Source organism: Podarcis melisellensis, assembly GCF_964234715.1.
Source record: "Podarcis melisellensis genome assembly, chromosome: Z".
Lineage (NCBI taxonomy): Eukaryota > Metazoa > Chordata > Lepidosauria > Squamata > Lacertidae > Podarcis > Podarcis melisellensis.
The window spans coordinates 38,299,238-38,315,849 of NC_138547.1; the positions used below are offsets into that span (position 1 = coordinate 38,299,238).

A 16,612-nucleotide genomic window follows, 5' to 3' on the forward strand; every position below is an offset into this window, starting at 1 on the left:
TAACCAAAGGTCAGATGCTGCAGTAGATAATGTCTATTGTGCTCTTTTTCCACTCAGTACTTGGTTTCAGATACTATACTAAAAGAACGTCTGGACCCAGAAACATTAGAATCATTAGGGCTCATCAAGCAGTCTCAGCAGTTTAATCAGAAATCTGTGAAAATCAAGACAAAACTTTTGTAAGTACAAAACTAAGTGCCAATTGAGTGTATGTCTCAGCAGCAATCCAAAATTGTATTTGTGGTTTGTTCCTGAATGTAGTTTGCTGGAGAGAAACAAACCCTGGTTCAGACACGAAGTCTGCTGCTCCTCCATGTTTTGTTTCACTGCATATAATAATAATGTAACAATAATATAACAACAACAATGAAATACAATGTTAAGCTGCATGCATCAACTTGTAGCTTTAGCCCAGCATGCTGAATGTGGCTGCTGAGAAAGGCTATTAGCCTAAATGCTTCAAGTATTTGGCTAAAATGCAGCCAGAGAGACACATACAGTAGTATATCATGCTCAAGATGAAATATCTGACATTTTCAGATATTTGAAGAACTTAATTTCCTGATCTTGCAGTGCAAAAACCTGGTGCCCATGTACAATATTACAAACAGAGAACCATTTAACATTAATTACAAAATTAAAAGTGAAACTTATTTTTGAAACAGGGCAAGGTATTCCGATAGTCATGAGATACATACATGTCAAAGATGACAAAAGATTTTGATCCAAAGTTTTGTGTATGATGTTACACACACACACACACACACACACACACACACACACCAGTGCTTTGCACTCTCCCACAGACACCACACAGAAAGCCACAACTTGAAGACTGGTGAACCTCTCTATACAGTATAAGCATTTAATAGATGCAAAATAATGCAGCTGGAGGGGACACAGGTGGCGCTGTGGGTTAAAGCCTCAGCGCCTAGGACTTGCTGATCGAAAGGTCGGCGGTTCGAATCCCTGCTGCGGGGTGCGCTCCCGCTGCTCGGTCCCAGCGCCTGCCAACCTAGCAGTTCGAAAGCACCTCCGGGTGCAAGTAGATAAATAGGGACCGCTTACCAGCGGGAAGGTAAACGGCGTTTCCGTGTGCAGCTCTAGCTCGCCAGAGCAGCGATGTCACACTGGCCATGTGACCCGGAAGTGTCTCCGGACAGCGCTGGCCCCTGGCCTCTTAAGTGAGATGGGCGCACAACCCCAGAGTCTGTCAAGACTGGCCCGTACGGGCAGGGGTACCTTTACCTTTACCTTTAATGCAGCTGGAAGAAGCAGTTTGCAACTTCTATCTGCATACAGTATTTTCAATGAGCTCCAGGTATGTACAGTGAGGGGGGAAAGTATTTGATCCCCTGCTAAATTTGCCCGTTTGCCCTCTGACGAAGAAATGACCAGTCCATAATTTTAATGGTAGGTTTATTGTAGCTGTGAGAGACAGAATTAACAACAGGAAAACCCCCCGAAACCCAGAAGACAAAAGTCAGAGATTGATGTGCATTATAATGAGTGAAATAAGTATTTGATCACTTTGCAAAAGATAACTTAGTACTTGGTAGCAAAACCCTTGTTGGCAATTTCAGAGGCCAGAGGTTTCTTGTAGGTAGCCACCAGGTTTGCACACATCTCAGGAGGTATTTTGTCCCACTCCTCTTTGCAGATCCTTTCCAAGTCAGTAAGATTTCGAGGCTGATGTGTAGCTACTCGAACCTTCAGCTCCCTCCACAGATTTTCGATGGGATTAAGGTCTGGAGACTGGCTAGGCCACTCCAGGATCTTAATGTGCTTCTTGAGCCACTCCTTTGTTGCCTTGGCCATGTGTTTTGGGTCATTGTCATGCTGGAATACCCATCCTCGACCCATTTTCAGTGCCCTGACTGAGGGAAGGAGGTGCTCACCCAAGATTTGATGATACATGGTCCTGTCCATCGTCCCTTTGATGCAGTGAAGGTGTCCTGTCCCCTTAGCAGAAAAACACCCCCAAAGCATAATATGTCCCCCTCCATATCTGATGGTGGGGATGGTGTTCTTGGGGCCGTAGGCAGCATTCCTCCTCCTCCAAACACGGCGAGTTGAGTTGATGCCAAAGAGCTCGATTTTGGTCTCATCTGACCCATGTTCTCCTCTGGGTCATTCAAATGTGCATTGGCAAACTGCAGGCGGGCCTGTACATGTGCTTTCTTGAGCAAGGGGACCTTGTAGGCTCTGCAAGATCTCAGTCCTTCACGGCGTAGTGTGTTACCAACTGTTTTCATGGTGACTATGGTCCCAGCTGCCCTGAGATCATTGACAAGTTTCCCTCGTGTAGTTCTGGGCTGCTTCATCACCGTTCTCCTGATCATTGCAACTCCACGAGATGAGATCTTGCACGGAGCCCCAGACCGAGGGAGGTTGACAGTTATTTTGTGTTTCTCCCATTTGCGAATTATTGCACCAACTGTTGTCACCTTCTCACCAAGCTGCTTGGCAATACAGTGGTACCTCGGGTTAAGAACTTAATTCGTTCTGGAGGTCCGTTCTTAACCTGAAACTGTTCTTAACCTGAAGCACCACTTTAGCTAATGGGGCCTCCTGCTGCTGCCGTGCCGCTGCTGCACGATTTGTGTTATCATCCTGAAGCAAAGTTCTTAACCCGAGGTACTATTTCTGGGTTAGCGGAGTCTCTAACCTGAAGCGTATATAACCCGAGGTACCACTGTAGTCTTGTAGCCCAGTCCAGCCTTGTGCAGGTGTACAATCTTGTCCCTGACACCCTTGGGCAGCTCTTTGGTCATGGTGGCTACTTTGGAATCTGCTGGATTGATTGCTTCTGTCGACAGGTGTCTTTTGTATAGATACTGAAATGAGCTGGGATTACAGGTAAGACCTCTCCCTTACAGCAGGTGCTTCTAATCTCAGCTCGTTACATACAGTGAAGATACCAGGTAGCCTGACATCTGGCTGGTTGATAGGGGATCAAATACTTATTTCACTCATTCTAATGCACATCAATTTCTGACTTGTGTCTTCTGGGGGTTTTCCTGCTGTTTTTCTGTCTCTCACATCTACAGTAAACCTACCATTAAAGTTACGGACTGGTCATTTCTTCGTCAGAGGGCAAATGGGCAAATTTAGCAGGGGATCAAATACTCCCCCCCCTCACTGTAAGCACCTTGTATCAGCATGTAGCTTGTACGCAGTAGAGTTAAATCAAGAGTGGGAACCTAAGGGCCAGAGATGATGAGAGTTGTAGTTCAGCAAACATCTGAAGGGCCAAAGGTTCTTCATGCCTGGGTTAAATACGAGTTCTTAAATTGAATTCAATTTCACATCTATGGAAACCTAATACGAAAACCTAGAGAAATAAATGCAGATATGATCAGTTCAGTATTACTGTAAGGACGGCTTTAATTTAAAAACGTCAACATGTTATTTTTGTTCTTTATTCTTTCTGTAGTTATAAACAACAGAAATTCAATTTATTAAGAGAAGAGAATGAAGGTTATGCGAAACTGATTGCTGAACTGGGCCAAGATTTATCTGGCAATATCACTAGTGAACTGATCTTAGAAAATATCAAATCTTTAATAGGTAAGGCAAATACACTGGCATGTTTGACATTTTTCCTGGATAGCTATGATATGTTTTGGATTTAACCCAATGTTAATTTTAATTTATAAACACTTGCTCCCCCCAAAAAAGAATGTTACCTGGTTTTGAACATTCAACCCAACTGAAATTTCGGGTATGTCTCTATAGTTTTTAAGTGTGGTATCTGACCTAAGTCACACTCTGAATAGGCCCGCTGTAACTTAAGTTAGTCAGAAACAACCCTTAATTCTTATATCTAGTCCTGTAAAGACATAGGGCAAATTCCATATTCCTGTAATTGTACTTATATTGGTGTGCCTAATTATGAAATACAGTTAATAAATTTCTGTTTAGAATTGATAGAAAACATTTTCTGATACAGCTAAAAGGGTTGTTTTAGTTGCCTTAGGCAGTGATAACTTTTTAAATCTCATTTTTTTGTAGGGTGTTTCAACCTTGATCCCAATAGAGTGTTGGATATTATTTTAGAAGTCTATGAATGCAGGCCAGAGTATGATGAATTCTTTGTACCTTTGATAGAATCTTACATGTACATGTGTGAACCTCAAACACTCTGCCATATCCTTGGATTCAAATTCAAGTTTTATCAGGTAATGCAGGTGGTATTAGTGTGTTTTTCAGTTACCTGATGCTTATTTTCTTAATATGAAACATTAGTCGAAATAATTTTGTGTTGGATCCAGTTAGTTGTACTTAAGCCTCATTGAGTTGACTGTGAAAAGGTAAACATGGGTAATATTTTGTTTACTTGGACCTAAGGTTTTAATAGGGACGCGAGTGGCGCTGTGGGTTAAGCTGCAGAGCCTAGGACTTGCCGATCAGAAGGTCGGCGGTTTGAATCCCCATGACGGGTGAGCTCCCATTACTCGGTCCCTTCTCCTGCCAAGCAAGCAGTTCGAAAGCACGTCAAAGTGCAAGTAGATAAATAGGTACCACTCTGGCGGGAAGGTAAACGGCATTTCCGTGCGCTACTCTGGTTTGCCAGAAGTGGCTTAGTCATGCTGGCCACATGACCCGGAAGCTGTACGCTGGCTCCCTCGGCCAATAAAGCGAGATGAGCGCCGCAACCCCAGAGTCTGTCATGACTGGACCTAATGGTCAGGGGTCCCTTTATCTTTTTAAGGTTTTAACGAGCCTCATAGCCTTAAATGTTCATGCTTCTTAATGAGCTACTATGCAGATCAGTTTATAAATACCCTTTGTGTTTTCCACTCCTTCAAATTGTTTTATACAGTTCTTGTCTTTAAACAGTACAAAAATAAATTTAAAAATGCTTATTTTAGGATAAATTGTTTTGAAAATTTGTACATTGAGATAAATTTAATACATATTTAATGGAGTGTTTTTGTGTTAAGATTGCAAATCAGTGCTGGATAGTTTTAAACATCAAACCATGTGAAATTGGCACAGAGGACATCATACCGTGCATTCTCTTATCACATTCCCACCCCAACCCAGAATATGTTTGGAAGTGCCAAAAGGGAGATGAAGCAAACTCCTCCCTCCCCAGTGTTGGCATTGCTAGGATTTGAGTACTTTGTACTTGGGAGATGAGCTCATCTTTCTCCCGTGGTGAAGGTTGTTTATCTTCTGAGCCTGACAAGTCCCTGTGATGGCTGATCCTTATCTCCGTCACAATACCATTTTGCCTCTGAAGCCAGTTTCTGGCTCAAGCAGAGGGGCAGCTGTTGCCGTAACTGGCTCTACGGAGGAGATGAAAAACGTGGGTATAGGGAGAGGTGAACGTAATCTTCTTTGTTCTGTTCTTCCCCTCTTGTGATTCCCCCTCCAATGGATCTATGTTTTTTGCAGTCACACTAGGCTAATTTGAGAGAAACTTCATATTATAGAAGTTATTACAGAAAATTAAGGAAAATTGAACTGTCAGAAGATTAAGCTCTTAGACTTTTTTTTAAAAGCAGTGGTAATATAAGAACTGATTCATTGCACGACTGTGCAAGTTCTTGCATGGAGATGCCTTCTCTGTTAAACCTTCGCCCTCTTTACCTTTGTATTAAAATGGAGGACCCTCTAATGTTCTGTAACACCCTGAACTGCCTTTCTAAAGCTAGCCTTTTTTTTTTTAGGAGCCAAATGGAGAGACACCTGTTTCTTTGTATAGAGTTGCTGCAGTACTTTTGCAAAGCAATCTGATAGATTTGGAAGACCTTTATGTCCATGTAAGTTATTTTTCTTGAAGTGAAAACTGCTCATATGAATTATTTTTATTGAGATTGTTACTTGTGGCTTACAAAAAAACAACAGTATCTCATTGCTAATTTCTGTGCACATTTGTATTCTGGACTGTTCATATAGTTGGTTATGATAAGTTTATCTCAGGAGAAAGCTAGGATCTTGTATGTTTGTCTTCCCCATTGTAGAAGATAAGGCAAGTGTTGATTTTAGGGATGTTGTTTTGCAGTTGCGAAAAACATCTCAAACATCATCTCTTTATACTTTTTCTATTGACTTCAGTGGATATAATGTGCAATAGAAGCTAAATGTTATTATTTTATTTTTTATAAGCATCTTGTTTAAATTACTATTTTTTGACTACCTAATGTGAGTTCTTATTAAGTTTTTCCAAAGTTTTTTTTTAAATGGATGGGTCTTGGGGAAAGATTAAGTGAGGTTTTGATGTTTTGTTAAGAAAATCTGCCGTAAAGTCTATGATAAGTGTGAAACACTTTGTTTTGCTACATAATTTAGGTTTTAAGTAACAAATGGTAAGGCTGATTATGATTTCTCACAATAAAAATGTTTTTTAAATTATTTTTTTGTAAATAATTATGATTCTCATATAATTTATGCTTTTTATCAAAGTGCCCCATCTGGTGTATCAAAGTGCCCTATAGGTGGGGCAGAATGATACAAAACCCATTTTTTTTACTCAAGTCATTATATTCTCATCATCTTCTAACTTTAATGGTTCTTTTGATTGCTATTATAATATTGATTAGTTATGCCATGCATAAAACAAAAAAAAAAATTACTTGACTCATTTTGTTACATAAAATAAGATTGAATTTTTCTGCATCAATCTGCCCCGCCTCACCCTAAATTTAAAAAATCCCATTTAAATAAAAAAAATCTGATTATTATTATTATTATTATTATTATTAAAAAAAACTCCATTGATTTTTATCCACCCTGGCTTAAACTGGTTTCTGGCTCGGACATCATGAGGAACTGACACTAATAAACCATATATGTACTTGAAAGTGGGCACATGTGGGGGGAGGGGTAAGGATGTAGCCCAGAGACAAAATACTTGTTCTCAATCTCGTAATCTTCAGATCCGGTATTTCAAGTATCTGTTTTGTGGAGTTTTACTGAGGATTACAGTAAGCATCTTTATTCACAATTAAGTAAAACACCTTTATTTACAAGAATCTCCAAATTGTCTCCTTAGCTTCTTCCAGCAGACAACACTATTATTGAAGAACATAAACGAGAAATTGGAGAAGCCAAACTAATTGTGAGGAAGCTCACAGTGGTTGTATTGTCTTCCGAAAAGACTGAAGAGAAAGAGAAGGAAAAAGAAAAGGAAGAGGAGAAAACAGAAAAAGTAAGTTCTAAGGATATTTAGAGTTGTAAATCTAGCACAGATATCCAGACATCTCAGTTCAGCAGAACTTTAGTTAAATAGCACATTTTCTGCAGTTACAGAAATCTATTTTGCTGAGAGATGGGGGGGGGGGGGATATGCAGCTGTTGAAAAACAAAAGCACTTGTAACTAATTCACAGCTCTTGGACAAATCTGTTAAGCTGTGTGTCCATTAAACCCAAACTCTGATTAGAATGAACAGTTCAAATTCAGTATTTATATCTGTTTATCTGTTTTCTATATTCATCTTTTTTAAAAAAAGAAGATGCTTTCTAAAGAGACTGTGTGGCGTAGCATATATTTTGCATGCAGAATGACAAAAGTCAAATTTCTAGTTAAAAGGATCAGGTAGCAGATAATGAGGAAGGAATGACTTGAGACAGAGCTGCTGTCAGTGAGACATAGTTGACAATACTGAGTAGATGGGTGGGCAGGGAAAGAGTTTTGTACAGTCTTCAAAACCAGTGTGTGGGTGTTCGCAGCATTACGGAACAATTCAACAAGCAGGGCGGGGAGAACCAAAGGTGGACAATCCAGTTTCCCCAAACACACTACTGGGTTTGTGGCAGCAGAGCAAAAGCAGGAACAAAGTGGCATTATTGATCCTCTTTCCAAGGTTTTGATTTTTCCTTTAGCAGTATTGCTCCCATTGGAAACAGTGGGAGGGGAGAATAAATATGCCAGCTCCAGGGCTGGTATGTTTCCTCCATTTTGTGGCCATATCAGGGGTCATTTTTCCAGTCTGGCCTCAGCCAAGCCTTCTTTATACTTCTGTTGAGGTTAAAGCTCTGATGTTGGTAAAGCAAGGGATGTGAAGGTTTCCATACAGCAGGGAGCAGCTTCACAAGGTCAGATTTCACTGATGGCAAATTTCTCTCTACACTCGGAGAGGGAGGTCTGAAACATACTCCCAGTGGCCATAGGGCTGCAGCTTTTTTTTTTAAAAAATACATTTTTATTAAAGATTTTCTCAGTTTACAAAAGAACATGTCTTGCCTCTTTTTTCAGGTTCTACAGTTCTACAGTCTTTCTTACAGATCAGTTACATATGAGACCTTGGTCTTGAGTACAGTATAAGGTTGGGGAAGAAGAGAGGGGAGAAGAGGGGTGGGGTGGGGAGGCTTATATTCTTTTGTATAGTGTGCCTGTGGAGTTTTGTGTCAGCGTCATCTGGGTAGGTTCTGTCTATTCGTTTATTACATTTTCTTGGTAGTGAGAGGTATTGGGGGGCAGGGTGTACTTGGCTGCAGTGGGATTTGTTTGCATTTGTGAGTGGGGAAGGACGTGTTGGGTCAGGTATGCCAGAATGATTTGTATGCTGTCGGTGGATTCTTGTCGTCTTGTTGGGCTGTGTGTGATAAAGGGGAGCCAGACTGGGGTGAAGGCATCCTTTTCTATTTGTCATTTGTCCCCATGACAGTTTCAGCTTATTGGTTAGCTTTTCTAGTAAGGCTGTTTCCCATACAATTTGATATCATTGGTTCGTGTTTAATCCTGACAGGTCCCTCCAGTGTCTGACTATGAGGCTTCTGGCTGCTAAGAGTAGGAGGGTTATAAGCTCTGTATAATGTGAGTGGTCATTATGATCTTGGAAGATGTTCAGTAGGGCCAGTTCTGGGGTGAGTTCTAATACCTGTTTAGTTATTTTGAATACCTCTTGCAGGACTACTGTCCTGAAAGCTTGGATTTTAGGGCATTCCCACCACATGTGGAAGTGAGGCCTGGGCGTATCAATACCAGTTTCTGTGGTGTTAGGTATCACCTGTAGGTGAGTTTGAGTGAGCTCCGTTCTTTTCGCTGATATGGACTTAAAAGGAGGTTTAGACAACATTATAGTCCATTGGATGGGGTTAATTTCATAGTTGTGCTCATATTCTTTGATTGCGTCAAGGGGGTTTCTGGGATTTGGAGCAGTATTTTGTATATCGTGAATGCCATTCCTTTTTCATGTCCCTCTGCTATCAGGAGAAGATGTCCGCCTTCATTGTGTCCCAGAGGAAGGGAGTTGTTATGTCATTCACATCATTGTCCTTAAAGTAGTTTTGGAGAATTTTCAAGAGGCTCTCTAGCTAGTTGGTTTGTGGTTAGGATGGGGCTGAAAGACCATGAAGGGGTAGTTTGTGCTTCCTCTCCTATTTTGAGGGTAGCTTCTACTGGGGTGTGGTCTGTGATTTTAATGTTACCAATGTTTGTTGTTTCTACTAGGGGGATCAGGCCTTGTGTAAGCAGAATGCTCTCCATTCTGGACATTGTGCCGTTGCATCCAGACTGGAATGTGTGGTTGGAGTCTCTCGGGTTCTTTTCTCCCTAGATGTCAATAAAGGCATATGTTTTTTTAGCATTTCCAGTAGTTTGTAGGAGTCCGTAAGTGTTTGGGGTTTCCATCTGAGGAGATGCTTCTCCTTCGGAGAAGGAGAGGAATTGGTTTAGTGTTTTCTGGATGAACTCTAGTTGTTTTGTGTTTGGGACATATATGGAGCCAATTGTTGCTTTTGTTTTGCCATCTAGTACATATTGCTTTAGGAAAAATGAATCTTCCTTTTTTTGTCTTTTAGCACTGTTTTGGCTTTAAAATTTAGGTCTCTACTGAGTATTATGCCTACTCCGCTGGCCTTTTCTGAGTTAGGTGCCACTCATTGTTGACTGAAGTGGGGTTCGCTCAGGGGTTTGCTTCCTTTGGGTGGATTGTATAGTTCTTTTAGGAAGGCAATGTGTGGTTTCATGGTGTTTACTTACGCATCATCACGTATGTAAACACCATGAAGAATTAAAAATATAAAGGCTAACAGGATTGTCATTAAAAGAAGGAAAAGGAAGAGAAAAAATATCGTGTATTGTGGACTCAAGTTATAGCATGAGATAAAAGACAAGAATATGAATGAATACACACACACTATTGAGAATTGATGGGGAGATATATGTATATAGATATATGATGTTTTTATTTGTATATTCAGAGGCGGTGCTCAGAGGCTGGTGCTCGACTGGGGGTGGAGTTCCTTGTTGCTCTTTGCTTTGTTTTCTTCTTGACTCTGGAGGACTCCAGGCCCCTTAGCCGGGTGCTCCTGGTCCCTGCGTGGTCGAGCCACGGGGGGGGGGCTGTGGGTTCCTCACAGCTTCCCTAGCTATGAAGCTGGGCACCCCTTTCCCCCCCAGTGGAGGCGGTGTGGGGACCAGCAAGTCAGCGCAGTTGGTGCCGGCGGTCCTTAGGAGCTCCTTGCGGCCGTGATGCTCGCCATCTTGTCTCGCTAGAAGTCTGGTTGCAGCTTTAATTGATTAAAACTCATTACTTTTTCATATGCTATTAATCAACTATGATTTCCTTTAAACAAGTGACAGCCCTAATATTTCCTCCCAGTTATCATTTATGTAAGAGATGCAAGTGTACATAGAAAGCATGGGTACGGTAGTTCTTCCTCTTAGCTTGGGAGGATAAAAAGTTTTTCTGCACTAAACCAACTTGCATGCCTGCTTATCTTTTCAGCCACCTGATAACCAGAAACTGGGCTTATTAGAAGCAATGTTAAAAATTGGTGACTGGCAACATGCACAAAACATTATGGATCAGATGCCTCCATTTTATGCAACTTCGCACAAACCTATTGCTGTTGCTCTTTGTCAGCTTCTTCATGTGATGATTGAACCTCTCTACCGAAGGTAAAGAAATTGAATAGATGATCTGTGCACTGAGAATATTTGTACAAGCTAACCATGCATAGGTCTGGCTGTGATTGATTGAAATGAGCTCTTCTTAACCTTTGATTCATCTGCGGAGATGTTAGGAAATGTTTATGAACTTTCTAAAAGCTCACACATGGTGCCCAAAGCTAGGAGGCCAATGAGGCTGCTTGTTGTTTAGGGATGTCAAGTCTTAAAATGAAAACAAATGTACTAATACCTAGGAAGGCATTGTCTGTGTTAGGGCCTAGTTTCAAACTTTCTATTTTCCTAATGTGTAAAACCATTAAAGGGGCAGGTGGATGGAAAGAGATCCAAAAGAAAGAGAAAAATCCTGCTCAGCCACACTGTCCCTTAGTAGGCAACCATAGCAGTGTTGCTGAAAAGGTCTTGGCAGAAAAGCTTTTTCACAGTATGATTTTTTGTTGTTGTAATATTTTTGCTTGGTCTGCTGTATTTTTTTAAAAAATTCGTTCTATACCTGCACCTCTTGTGCTACATGGAAATCGTTTGCAGAAGTTGTTAACTGAATTCATATCCCTTTGCCTAATATTCACCAGGTCCTCTATTTGGGGGTTGGTTGTGCATTATATGGAGGAAATCTGACAAGTGCACGGATGTGGCAGTTACAAGTAATGCACAGAAACTGTAGAAGAAAGTACTTTGATATGTTTAAAGTGCATTGTATAAACTGTAGAAGGGCCATAGCTACTTTGCATGCAGAAGGACCCAGGTGCAATCACTGGAATCTCTGAATATCCCCTGCCTGACACCCTGGAGAGCTGCTACCAGTCAGTGTAAGCAATACTGAGCTAGATGGACCAATGGTCTGGCTCGGTAAACAGCAACTTCCACTGCTCCTAACTGTAAAATTTGCCTCTCATTTACAGGGTTGGAGTACCCAAAGGTGCCAAAGGGACACCAATTCTTCCTTTGCAAAACAAGAGAGCACCCAAGCAAGTAGAAAGTTTTGAAGATTTAAGAAAAGAAGTGATCAACATGCTTTGTTACCTTGGCCCTCATCTCTCTCATGACCCCATATTGTTTGCAAAAGTAGTGCGTCTTGGAAAAGCATTTATGAAAGAGGTTGGTAACTTTATAGTTAATGAACAAAATTTCCCAAAAACTGTTTCTGTGCCCTACAGAAGTATATTTTGTAGCTTTGTACATATTAGCATGCATATGTGGGAGATCAAAGAGTTCCTGAAAAGATTTTAAAAGGAAAATGTTGATGGCCTAATCTTGTCCCTATTTAAAGTGAAAGGTGTTAGCGTTCTGAAAGTTGAATAACGATAGGAGAATATATTTCTTATTAAACACAAATAAGAAACAATTACTTACAGCCTTTATAAGCTATTTTATAACGAAAGATTCCTTGGCAAACTTACAAGATACAGCCTAAAAAACAAGATGTGTAGAGTAAAAGAGTAATACTTAAAACAGGATTTTAAAAAGTTCTCTGGAGAAGATGTCAGGATCTGAGTTGGCACATGCGGTAAGAGGTGATTTTGAACTGCCCTGAAGTCCTTTAGAGCCCTTCATTGCTTGGTTACTCTAGCATCAAACCCCAAAGATCCTGAAAGATAAAGGCAAACACTTCAGATTGGGCCCAGATATGGAATGGAAGCTGCTGGAAATGACTAAACTTCAGCATAATGTGTTTTTTAATGCCCAGTCCTAGTTAGTTCAGAGTATGGCAGCAGGATTGTGAGCTAAAGTTTCCATACTGTTTTAAAGACGGCCTCATATACAACATATTGAAGTAATCCAAATGAGAGGATACCAGGGCCTGGGTAATTGAAGCGCAGCTATGTATACATGTTCAGGTCTTCCAGATTTGGATAGCAAATTATGATTTGCTACAAAGAAAATGACTGGAAGTTTTTAATTGCCATGTGCAAAGAAGGGCTTGGAGAAGGTAGTTTACAAACCAGAGGCCCACACTGCTCTTCTCTAGTAATGCTAATGTATAATGTTGGCAACTCTGCTCTAAAAAAATTTGAACTTTAGTAGATGTTTGGGATATAGGAAGCTTGCTAACAAGGTGTCTGTAAGTCTTGTAACACTTATTCTTTCCCTAACCTGCCACCCCATTTTTTAATTTTCATCCTTTCAATTGTAAATTGTGAGTAATGCACACTTCCATGGTTTTAAAATGCTATTTCCGACTGACTAAAAAAACAAAACAAAACAAAAAACACGTAAACAGGTACCAAAATGAAGCTTTTATGCCATTTGTATTTTGGAGTGTTTCTTTGGGATTATGTTATAAGAAGTTGTTTGTACAAATAATGTACTGTTGCCAATCCACTGAGAGAAAATGTTAACCATTTTCTTACAGAAAAGTGCCCTGTGTAATTTCCTTATTAAACAGTAGTTCCTTGTTAATATTCACAATAGTTTCCATGGAAAGTACAGTAAAATATGTCTTCTAACACTTGCAAGTTTTTAAGCATCTGTTAACTACTTGGATAAGCACTTGCAAATCTAAATCCTTGGCAGTTTTTGACAAATGTCTCTGTAAATATCACTTGCATGGCACAATATATTTTGCAGAAAGCATCAAGCATACTGTTGAGACTTGATTCCAACCCCCCACCCCCCAGTAGTGGTAAAATGTCTGAAGTGTTCAATAGCAAACAAGTTAAGCACAGTGACAAGGTTGCAGTTCACACATTGGCCCAACCATTATTTAAGAGTAGACGAACCTCTCCTTTGGTGCGCTTCCACAAAAAGGAGATTGGAAGCATCTGTTCCTGGATTAAACTAATCAGAGTTTGCTTGTTATGTCAAAACTGCAGGCTCTGGTTATTTTAAACTGTATATATATATTTAACAACAACAAGAAGTCATGTCTTAAATTACAGTTTGATCCTAGTGTGTGTCAGCAGACCTTACTTAAAGTAATTAACCATAGGTTAATTTATAATGATTAGTTGAAAACAGAAAGTTGATTCTTCTAATTTTCTTGCTGTTTTGTCAGAGGGAAGGAGGGAATTCACAAACCCAAGGCCCATTCATGTAATTCTAAACTGGTTTAGTATTAACCCCAACTTGGCTATTGCCTTCTAAAGGGAGGGAAGCATACTTACAAGAGTGTCCAGACATTTGTGGTTGTTCATACTCCGGAGAGCTGCTACAGACAGTTGTGGCTGGAGCAGCACCATTCCCCTCCTGTAGCAGTAAAGAGAGCTGCTCCTTACTACTCAGCTTTGCATTCACCTTATTCAGTACCCCACTTTCTCTTCAGCAGCAGAGGACCAAGGAATCCAATTTTGCAGACCTTGCTCTAGCTCAGCTGATCCCTGCACTTGGGAAGGGGGAATAACCTGACTTGCTCAAGATTGTCTTTGATATGAAACCATTGCATTTTAGTTGGATTTTTATTGTTCGTTGTTGTTTTTAGCACCAAGCAGATGCAGGCAAGCAAGAGGAAAAAGAGAAAATGGTGAGCTGTTTTAAAATGTATTCTTGATTCCCTCCCCTTCCAATCTTGATTATAAGTGTGGCAGAAATGACCACCATATATCTGGATAGTCTATGAAATGTGGCTTAAAGGTGGAACAAGCTATAATAAAAGCTGCAACTCAGTGTTGATCCTGTAGCCTGCCCTATAGCTGTCTTGGAAGGCCAAGGAAGGTTTCAAAAGCTTTGAATGTGTTTTACTTCTTTGTTTCTATAATAATAATAATAATAATTTAATTGTTGTATTAACATTTTTAATGTTGTAAGATATTTTAGAAGGGCTTCACCCTGAAGTGTGGCATACTACTATTTCAAAGTATGCAAGAAGCACAATTCTTCTAAAGCCTCTCTAGCTTCCAGGGCTCAAGTGTACTGTTGAAGACCCAAACGTCTGGCCTCAAATGTGCACTGAGATATTCACATACAATGTCCATTCATTTCAGTGCAGAAAGTTTTCAGAGCTTGTGTTATTAGAGCAGTTCACCAACAGGGTGAGGGGATGTGCGAGGATGTTACATATGCACCAACCGTTCTTGCCTCCCCACCTTCCCCAATGTCTATTCCTATTGTACATCACATGTCATAGCTGCCAAATACAGCTTTTCTATCTCGGTTGCCTGAATAGAAAAAGCAGGTGATTGGTCAACTAGGACAAATGTGTCCTGATTTAGTAGTGCCTAGTAAGACTGTGGTGAACCTTCTCCCTTGGAATAATGAGACTGTAGACACTTAACACCGTCTTTAAAAAATAAAACCAGATGGACCCCACTGTTGCCACAGTGACTTCATTAATTTTTGCTGTTTTGTTTTCTTCACAAGTCTATTGGGAAGGTGGCATAGAAATGTACTGCAACAGCAGCTTCTGTATATTGTCATATTTTAAAGCCATGTTGTCTTTTAAATTCAAAAATATATAACAGAAAACTGACAGAATTTACCGTATTTTTTGCCCCATAGGGCGCTCGTAGTTTTTTTGGGGGGGAAATAAAGAAAAAAAATTATTCCCCCCCCCCCAGGCACGGGGCTGGCGCGGGGGAAGCCCGAGCTTCCCCCGACCCCAGCCCCCAGAACAGCCTGCTATCCGCAAGCCTAGGGAGCCCGGCGGGAAGTTACGGCGGTCTCCCCAGGCTTGTGGAGAGCTGCGCGAAGCTCGGGCGCGCTCTTGAGCGCGCCCCAGGCTTCGGAATGCAGGCAGCTCTGCGCAACCCTTGGGAGACCGGCACAACTTCGCGCCGGGCTCCCTAGGGTTGCGGAGAGCTGCGCAAAGCCCGGGAATGCAGGAAGCTCTGTGCAACCCTTGGGAGACCGGCGCGACCTCGCGCTGGTCTCCCTAGGGTTGCGGAGAACTGCGCAAAGCCCGGGCCCGCTCTTGAGCGCGCCCCAGGCTTTGGAATGCAGGCAGCTCTGCGCAACCCTTGGGAGACCGGCACAACTTCGCGCCGGGCTCCCTAGGGTTGCGGAGAGCTGCGCAAAGCCCGGGAATGCAGGAAGCTCTGTGCAACCCTTGGGAGAGCGGCGCGACCTCGCGCCGGTCTCCCTAGGGTTGCGGAGAACTGCGCAAAGCCCGGGCCCGCTCTTGAGCGCGCCCCAGGCTTTGGAATGCAGGCAGCTCTGCGCAACCCTTGGGAGACCGGCGCGAAGTCGCGCCGGTCTCCCAAGGGTTGCGCAGAGCTTCCTGAAGCCTGGAGAGCGAGAGGGGTTGGTGTGCAATGACCCCTCTCGCTCTCCAGGCTTCAGCAAAAGCTTGCATTCGCCCCATAGGACGTACACACATTTCCCCTTCATTTTTGGAGGGGAAAAAGTGCATCCTATAGGGCGAAAAATATGGTAATCCTTTTTTAAACTAGTAGCCATAGACTTTGCTTCATAAAGTTGTAGAATGTCTACCCTTTGATTTTGCCTTCAAATAAGATAATTCCTTTCCTTTCCTTCAGGAGTTATTATTCAGCTGTTTGCTGAGTATTACCGACCAGGTTTTGCTTCCTTCTCTTTCTTTGATGGATTGTAATGCATGCATGTCTGAGGAACTCTGGGGGATGTTTAAAACATTTCCATACCAGTATCGGTGAGTAATTACCTGTAAAAACTATATGGCATCAGAATTTCTTCATCAAATTATCTAAGAGATGCATTAAATACATATTTTGATTTCTTGGAACCTCCTATAGGTATCGCCTCTATGGGCAGTGGAAGAATGAAACATACAATAGTCACCCACTACTGGTGAGAGTTAAAGCTCAGACAATTGACCGAGCCAAATACATTATGAA

General features: G+C 41.5%; 1 protein-coding gene across 5 annotated transcripts in view; it reads left to right on the plus strand.

Annotated features, from left to right (window-relative positions):
• LOC309362095 (THO complex subunit 2-like) overlaps positions 1-16,612 on the plus strand; it is a 58,224-nt gene that overhangs the window by 16,063 nt on the left and 25,549 nt on the right. For all 5 annotated transcript variants that reach the window (XR_014164796.1, XR_014164797.1, XR_014164798.1 and 2 more), the window contains exons 6-15: positions 58-179; positions 3,437-3,570; positions 4,015-4,181; positions 5,679-5,771; positions 7,004-7,159; positions 10,684-10,856; positions 11,768-11,963; positions 14,284-14,325; positions 16,277-16,407; positions 16,511-16,612. Coding sequence is in view for 2 of the 5 variants with exons in the window: in XM_081897539.1 (XP_081753665.1) it covers positions 58-179; positions 3,437-3,570; positions 4,015-4,181; positions 5,679-5,771; positions 7,004-7,159; positions 10,684-10,856; positions 11,768-11,963; positions 14,284-14,325; positions 16,277-16,407; positions 16,511-16,612 (1,316 nt within the window). In the remaining 3 variants the exon portion in view is untranslated. The remainder of the gene's footprint in view (positions 1-57; positions 180-3,436; positions 3,571-4,014; positions 4,182-5,678; positions 5,772-7,003; positions 7,160-10,683; positions 10,857-11,767; positions 11,964-14,283; positions 14,326-16,276; positions 16,408-16,510) is intronic.